Raw genomic sequence first — 8,906 nt, forward strand, 5'->3', positions numbered from 1 at the left:
AATTTCAGTCAAATCAAGACAAAAGGGATATTTTCTTCTCCTCCCTACTTTTCTACTTCCATGATCTTTGTAAATGCTCCCAGATTCCAATAATGAAAAATTCCTTAGAATAGCAGGTCCAGTTAAAATCCTCTAGCCAAATATCTTCATTTTTGTACAAGTGAGGAGTGTAATTAACAGAGGCAGTTCCTTATCACTTCAGTGCTCATTTTAACATCTCTGTATTCAACAAGCCTCCATCTGAGAAGAGACACCATCAGTTATCAGAGTTCAAAAATCCATTGCAGTCATGAGGCTCGGCATCTGTGTTGTGAGAAATGGCAAAACAAGTCAACTGCAGCCAACTGGGATGAAGACACTGAGTTCCAGTTGAGTAAGGGGCCAGGCTACTCTGAAGGGGCGTGGGGGTAAGAAAGCTTCCAGCTGGACTGAATAAGAAAGATTTTATGCCCAAGAGTAAAATATAATGCAATGTTTAAAAGTTACTGCTCTGACAAGAAATCATAAGCCTTTGGTATTAAACTTGCACAAACCATACAGCTACCCACAGATAGCATAATTTTCCTTTTCACCTAGTAAATCTCACTCAATTACTGAAAGGGCGAGATCTCAAACCTGCGGCCCCCGCCCTTCCCCGCATTCTCAGTGAAGGGGCAGGGACTGCGCCCTCCATCTTACCCTTGGTCCTCCATTTTTGGGCAGGGCCATGTGCTCGGCGGGGCTTCTTCCCGGAAGAAGCCTCTGCTAGCCACACCCAGGATTTCTCTGGACTAACCAATGATAATCAAGGGAAGTGCATGCCATCACTATGACCACATCCTGTGTAATGAGACACCGACTCGCGCCTGGCCAATCGGCGGGGCCCACAGTCCCCTCTCCGGCCTTACTCCACCCCCCTATAAAACTCCTGGTCCCATCAGGCTTTGCTCTCTCGGCCACTGGGCTTGCCGTTGTGTCGGTGAGTGTGGTGGACGGGGAGATCGAGCTAGCTTGAAATAAAGGACTCTTTGCTTTTGCATCGGACTGGCTGGCTCCCTGGTGGGCTCTTGGGAATCTTGAAATCTGGGCATAACAATTACTACATCACAAATATCTCTCTGAAGAAACCTTTGCAACTCAAAAGAATTGAGTCATAAATTCTCATATTTATCGGAAATTTGCAGTTTTACTATCTTGTACCAAAAACAGATTTTGCTAAATGTTCTACTATGTCTAAGGCAGTGAAAAAGACAAGCTCATAATTCTGGTTTGTCATCTTCATACTTGGAAACTTTTATGCCTGCTTGCAGTTGGCACTTTCAGGGCTTCTATCTGGGTTCATGAGCTCTGCCAGCCTCACTCACACAGCACGTGCCCTCCTCCTCCAGTAGAAGCAGCATATCAGGCAGAAACCGAACGGGACTGTAGAGAGACTGGGTAGCTTGGCCACTTTGCATGGAGAACTCTTTTTATTTTTATAGGATGAGAAAAACAAAGAAATAAACTGAATTTTCTTCTTAGCAACATTGCATACAGAAGTCACAGATAAAATTGTGATTTTTAACTTCAACTCCTAAATCAATTTTATTGTCAAAGAAATACCAGGATCATTTGCCTGAAAAATCTGACTACATTGGACAAAAACTTTGTATGAAGGATAATTGGATATGTTTTAGGGTAAGGAAAAGGAAAGGCCTAAGGACTTCGCTCTACTAAGAGCCACAGGAAGTTATTTATGGGCTTAAGTGGACTTAAGAATAATCAATCTCAGTTTGGCTTTTTTATAAAGATGGCATTGGCCCAAATGTAGAGAATGGTGAGAGAAAATATCACATGATACACATAGATTTATATTAAAAGGCTATGTCAGTATTCCAGGCAGGAGATGGAGTTTTCTTGAATTTGGAGAGAAGTGGATTGTTTCAACAGACATTAAAGAGATACAAGCTATTTGATAATGGTTTTGACATGGGTTTGTGTGAGGCAGGAAATGGAGAATTCAAAGATGACTCTCAGGTTTATTTCTTTACAAATAGAGTAGATGGTAATGAGATTAATGGAGAATGGGAAGATAAGACGAGGTCCAGGTTTAGTGATAGGGTTTGAAGAGACTCTAAATTTGGTTTTGGTTATGTTGAACTTGATGAATCTTTGAGACGTCTGAAACAAAACTGTTTCAGACATAATAGTTGGAAAGTGGCAACATCAAGAGTAATAAGATAAAGGAAACAAATATGTCCTAAAAACTTCTCAGAAGCAGTTTGTCAAGGTGCCCTCACAGTGAACCCTACGGACACACATTGTGGTTCTAATTGCTACACTTGGGTGTGCCTGGATGATTGCTGATTAACTTACAATGCCCAGTAGAACAACATTGCCTTCATCCTACAGGGAATCTATTGGTAACTTTCATTGAGGGAATTGCAAGGTTCTTTTTACTTTTTAATGTATGAATAGGTTTGAAAGAATACATATAAATATGTATGTCCCTGAAGTTGAGGTTTCCAAGGAAAATCTTTGCAGAAGGAAACACTGCTTCATTCTGCAACTTCCACTTTTCTTCATAGTAAGGTTTTAAGAGAAGATGCAGCCGTGATGTGAGAGCAGTGAGGGCCTCATTAGTTTAGAAATTTATAAAGATGACTCTGCCCTAGTGTAGGGTACAATAGAGGGCAATATACTTTTTTTTTTTTTTACTTAAAAAGTCAACCATTTTCAATATCCCAAAGACTTAGAAGAACTAAGTGAGGACATCAAGGTCTGTCTAATTTTAATTATTTGTAGCTTTTCAGTTTGCCTGCTTGATAATAAAATGTCCAGGTAAGAAATGAAAATCCTGACAACCTATGAGATTTTCTGTTTGTCTTCAGGATTGAAAATCCTTTATTTCTGTCATAAATACTAGATGTTTTATTGTTGAGGAGACATGATTTCTTTTTCATAGCAAATTTGGAGTAATAGAAGAATGAGACAAATGGAAAAAATGATAATGATTCAGAAGTTTCAGAAATTATTTCAGACTACAGAAAATTTTCTTTGTCAGGGTATGACAACTAAACTATGCTACTCAAAATTCCTTGATTTATTCATGAAAAGATGAACTAAAGTCACCAATGATAATTTCTTAGGCTCTTTAAAATGTATGGTGAGATACATGTATGTATATATATGAAAAAAAAATAAGGAAAAAGATCCCAAATACCTAATGATCCTTGATCTAATTATGAAAATGAGAAATATAATTATGGTTTGAAGATGGCAACAAAGCTAGGTAGACTCACATAGGACAAAACCACCACTTTGAAAACTAAATGATTGACCTCAGCATCGACAAGGCCAATTTTCAGCAGAGACATATCAGTCAGTCTTCTAGAGTTATGTTTTCAGAGCTCCTTGTGGGTATATATGGTACTTTAAAAGATACATTTTCAAAGCTATTTTTTCTTGTTCTATTCTCAGTGAACATGGGAAATAATTTAACAATTCTTCATAATGTTGAACCATTAAGAAATATATTGCCTCTGGACCTATTTTAAAGTTAAACAGATCCAATTTTGGTAAATAGATATATTTAAATGTATTTTAATCAATAACAAGTATGTGTATAAAATTGTGTTGCTGTTTTTTGTTTTTGAGAAATAACTAAACTTACACACCAATTTAGAGGTGGATTTTCTCGTAAGTAATATAAGAGTGTCAGCATTCACCTCCAAATATCTTGGGATTTCTCCTTTTGAATTTACTTTTAGAAAAAATATTGTATGTCATAAAATAAAATTATTTAAACACCACATCAAACATTCCATTTGAAGTACTGATAAAAATTATGACATATTTACCAATATATCCCAAAAGAATGGTACATAAATATGAAGAAAAGTATAAAAAATTATTGTACTTGTATACCTAACTTTATTCATTTACAAAATGCTTTTGTCTATTCAAAAAAAGAAGACAAAAAGAAATCACTGAAAATATCCAAATACATATGCTATAAAAAATTCTGAACTTAAAATATATTTTCACAAAAAATTTACTTATAATTAATTTCTGTAGTTTCTTTTTTAAAAAAATATACGTTATTGATTTTTTACAGAGAGGAAGGGAGAGGGATAGAGAGTTAGAAACATCAATGAGAGAGAAACATCGATCAGCTGCCTCCTGCACACCCCCCTCTGGGGATGTGCCCGCAACCAAGGTACATGCCCTTGACTGGAATCAAACCTGAAACCCTTCAGTCCGCAGGCCGACGCTCTATCCACTGAGCCAAACCAGTCAGGGCATAATTTCTATGGTTTCATTAGAATTTTATTGCCACCTGCTAAATGGAATAATAGCATTATTATTCTTGTTTTTTTTTCTCTTTCTCACTATTAACAATCTTAAAACTATTCTTAAATATTTCTTTAACATATAAAAATATATATAATTGTATAAGTAGGATTATAACAAATATTGTGTTTTTATCAAAAAAACTCTTTTTGGGGGGCTATTTGTCTCTCTCCTCTTCTTCATTCTTCCCTCTCACCTATACAGAGACAATAAATATTAACCTGGAATCTATCATTTTATACAATCTTTATGTTTATATGCAAATATATGTGTGCATATATTCATAGATATACATAGAGTGAGAATTTTAAGACTGCGTTTTCTGTTTGTTTAATGTAGTGATTTCATATACATTTCTCTGCATCTTACATTTCTTTTTTTTAATTTGTTTTTATTGATTTCAGAGAGAGGAAGGGAGAAGGGGAAAGAAATAGAAACATCAATGATGAGAGAGACTCATTGATCGGGTGCCTCCTGCCCGTCCCCTACTGGGGATCGAGCCTGCAACCCAGGCATGTGCCCTGACTGGGAATCCCACCATGACCTCCTGGTTCATAGGTCAAGACTCAACCACTGAGCCATATCAGCTGAGTATTATATTTCTTACTTTCCTAAAAATTGTGAAAATTACGTTGAAGCAACTGATAGAGCAAGACCTCATTTTGAAATGACTACCATAATATTGATGAGTTCAGCAGGATTTGTTCAACTGTTGCATCATCCTGATTGGTTTTCATGTTATTTCCAGTCGTTTGCCACGTGAACACCACTGCAGTAGACTTTTCTCCTATGAAGTGCTATGCCATTGCTATAGAATGGATTGTAGCTGAAACCGGTTTGGCTCAGTGGATAGAGCATCGGCCTGCAGACTGAAGGGTCCCAGGTTCGATTCTGGTCAGGGGCATGTACCTTGGTTGCGGGCACATTCCCAGTAGGAGATGTGCAGGAGGAGGCTGATCGAAGTTTCTCTCTGATCAATGTTTCTGACTCTCTATCTCTCTCCCTTCCTCTCTGTAAAAAATCAATAAAATATATATATTTTTAAAAAAGAATGGATTGTAGATGTGGATCTCTGGGTTGAAGAGTGTTTTCATTTTTAAAAGATACTGCGAAATTGCTTTTAAAAGGCTTAATAGTTTACATTTTCACCAGTAAGTGTGAGAATGGACTTTTCCAAATTCCCATAAGCAGTACATTCGTTAACTGAGGAATGAAAATTGATGTTTTATTGTTATTTTATTTGCACATCCTGAACACCAGGGAAGATGAACATCTTTTTCTTCATTTATTAAATGTGTTGACATATTGTTCTGTGACTTGCCCATTCAATACCATTTTCATTTTTCTACTGAATTTCTTATCAATTTGTAATATTTATTTGTATGTAATAGGTACTAATATTTTAGCTATCATATCTATTATACATATTTCTTCCAAAGTTTTATTCATCTTTTACCCTATTAGAGATTTGATATATATTTCATTTTCTTGCAATTAAAAAAATAAATTAAATATACCTATATCTTTCTTTATAATTTGAGTTCCTTATATTAATCAAATATTTTTAATATATTTAGATTATGTTTATTTCATGAATTTTCTTAGAATGTTTTAATTGCTTATTTATAAAATTTTGACTTTTAAGTCCTTGATCCAGCAGCTTTTTAAAAACAGGATTAAATAAGGAGCCATTCTTACTTTTTTCCCAGATAGATAAACATATATAACCACACTATTTATTGAATAAATCATCATTTTTTCTCAACTGAAAAAGCACTCATGTAATATATTAAATTCCATTATATACTGAAATCTGTTTTTGAAATCTTTATTTGGTTTCACTATTATATTTTCCTATTTCCACACCATATTATACTCTCTTGAATAGCTTTGTGTTTTAACACTTACCACGGCACAGTTGACTTCCTTATTGTTTCTATTTTCCTTATCACCTGAAAGTAAGTTTATTTTACATGAATTTTATGCTCATGTTACTACATTAAAAATGATAAGGATTATAACTGAAATTAATTTCAACTTTACTGATATACTTATAATACTGTCTTCTTATCTAAGAACACATTTTGCTATTTCTCCAGAAATTGTATAACGCCCTTTGGTTAGTTTTTGTAACTTTCTTCACATAGGTCTTTTTTTTAAAAAAAATATTTCAATGTATTTTAAAGTGTTATGGCTAATAAAATGGGTACATTTTTCTTTTATTTCTCTTTCTTGTTGGTTATTGTTTGCATAGAAAAATCTAGTGATTATTTACATATTCATCTTCCATCTGATGTTTATTAAAATCATAATGTTTATTTAATTATAACAATATAACATCAATAAAAAATATAAATTTATTGTCCACAAGTTTTATATTTTATATCTTTGTTATTTTCATTTTATTTAATATCTTAGCTGTTTTACAGTTTCTAAGATAATACTGTATAATAATGATCAGAGTGAGCATTTTAACTTGAAGAGACACTGTATTATTTAGACTGTGGGCTATTAGTTTTGATAACTAATCCTTAGCATATTTAAAAAACATAATTTTATTTCTATTTTCTTTTTTTTAAAATATATTTTATTGATTTTTTACAGAGAGGAAGAGAGAGGGATAGAGAGTTAGAAACATCGATGAGAGAGAAACATTGATCAGCTGCCTCTTGCACACCTCCTACTGGGGATGTGCCCGCAAGCAAGGTACATGCCCTTGGCCGGAATCGAACCTGGGACCTTTCAGTCCTCAGGCTGACGCTCTATCCACTGAGCCAAACCAGTCAGGGCTATTTCTATTTTCAAAAAAAATTTTTTTAATTAGAAGATGGTTATTAAATTACAACCAATTTTACAAATTAAAAAATAGGCCAACTTCTCTTACATTTAAGAAACAATTTTCCAAATACTTATTGTTTGTAAATAACTTTTATTAAGGGTAAAGGTAAATGTTCTGATTAAAGGGGATACATAAACAAGAAAGATGCATTTTTTTCAATTTTCATGGAATTTTATATCTCTGTTCTTCACTTATTCTTTTATTGCAGTGATTAGCTTGAGTGAATGTGATGGAGGTAAACAAAACCCAGGTGACTGAGTTTCTTCTCACGGGACTTACAGATCTTCCAGAGCTGCAGGTCCCCCTGTTCCTGGTGTTCCTGGTCATCTATCTAACCACCATGGTGGGCAACCTTGGACTAATTTTTCTCATCTGGAAGGACCCCCGTCTACATACCCCTATGTACTTACTCCTTGGCAGTCTGGCCTTTGCAGATGCCTGTTCTTCATCTTCGGTGACTCCTAAGATGATAATTAATTTTTTATCTAAGAATCATATGATATCCTTGGTTGAGTGTATCATCCAATTTTATATTTTTGCTTCCAGTGCAAACACAGAATGTTTTCTCCTGGTAGTGATGGCCTATGACCGCTATGTAGCCATATGTAACCCCTTGCTTTATCCAGTAGTGATGTCCAATATCTTCTGCATTCAATTATTAGGTGTTTCATATACTGTTGGGTTTATTCATCCCATGATGCATGTTGGATTGTTATTTAGGTTAACTTTCTGCAAGTCTAATATAATACATTATTTCTACTGTGAAATTTTACAACTGTTTAAGGTTTCTTGTACTGACCCTGGAGTTAATATGCTCCTGATTTTTATATTTTCAGTGTTTATACAACTTTTCACTTTTATGACCATCATAGTCTCTTACACCCGTGTTCTGTTTGTCATCCTAAAAACAAAGTCTGAAAAGGGCAGAAGAAAAGCCTTTTCCACATGCAGTGCCCACCTGCTCTCTGTTTCCTTGTTCTATGGCACTCTATTCTTCATGTATGTGTGCCCTGGGTCTGGCCGCATTCAGAATCAGGATAAAATGTATTCTTTATTTTACACAGTCATAATTCCCCTGCTAAATCCTTTTATTTACAGTCTGAGGAATAAAGACGTGAAAGGCGCCTTGAGGAGAATAATAAATAATGAACAGTTTTAAAGGCAAATTTCAAACTTGTTCTTTTCAAACTATGTACACTGCAAGGCATATGGAGTTATGCAAATCAGTCGGACTTGATCATTTTAACAGAGGGTTAGTGTCTGTGGTAGTTTATGAGTGCTGTAATGATACAAGTCAGCTCCAGGGGATTTTTGTTTCAGTGCAAGTGCTTTATATCACATAAAACTAAACTCTTCATTAAAAATGGGACATAGTTTTTAAAATTAAGCAGTTAAAATTTGCAATTTTTGACTCTTTGAAAATTCCCTCAAAATCAGATTTAGTAGTCTATAATTTTACTGCTGCAAACAGTTGCATGTTTGTTTGTTTGAGGGTGGTGTGACTGAGCCAAGACAATTGTCCAGAGCTTGCATATCAAAATTCTTGTTGTTTCTCAACTGTTCTGAGGTTCAGTTAAGTGACTTCTTGGAAGAAACTATCCCTAAAGATAAAAATTTCTTTGTAGTAAAGAATTATTTTTTTAAAAAGTAGAATACAAGAAATTGGTGGATTTTATTGAGAATAATGGCAGTTGGAGAAAATAGACTATTATAAACGTATGGCTCAAATATATGAAAATACAAAGTGCCTTTTATC

The 8,906-nt window shown here is 34.6% G+C and overlaps 1 protein-coding gene across 1 annotated transcript; it reads left to right on the forward strand.

Moving 5' to 3' along the window:
• The first annotated feature begins 7,376 nt into the window (after positions 1-7,376).
• LOC102261583 (olfactory receptor 5AC1-like) lies at positions 7,377-8,309 on the forward strand. Its single transcript, XM_005867978.1, has one exon. The coding sequence runs from the start codon at positions 7,380-7,382 to the stop codon at positions 8,307-8,309; it is 930 nt and encodes a 309-aa protein (XP_005868040.1). The 5' UTR covers positions 7,377-7,379.
• The last annotated feature ends 597 nt before the right edge of the window (positions 8,310-8,906 follow it).

Source organism: Myotis brandtii, unplaced genomic scaffold (assembly GCF_000412655.1).
Source record: "Myotis brandtii unplaced genomic scaffold, ASM41265v1 scaffold257, whole genome shotgun sequence".
In the NCBI taxonomy this organism is placed as follows: domain Eukaryota; kingdom Metazoa; phylum Chordata; class Mammalia; order Chiroptera; family Vespertilionidae; genus Myotis; species Myotis brandtii.

Bases quoted from the DNA above. Each gene is read 5' to 3' on its own strand.
- LOC102261583 (XM_005867978.1), top strand. From the start codon at position 7,380: ATGGAGGTAAACAAAACCCAGGTGACTGAGTTTCTTCTCACGGGACTT.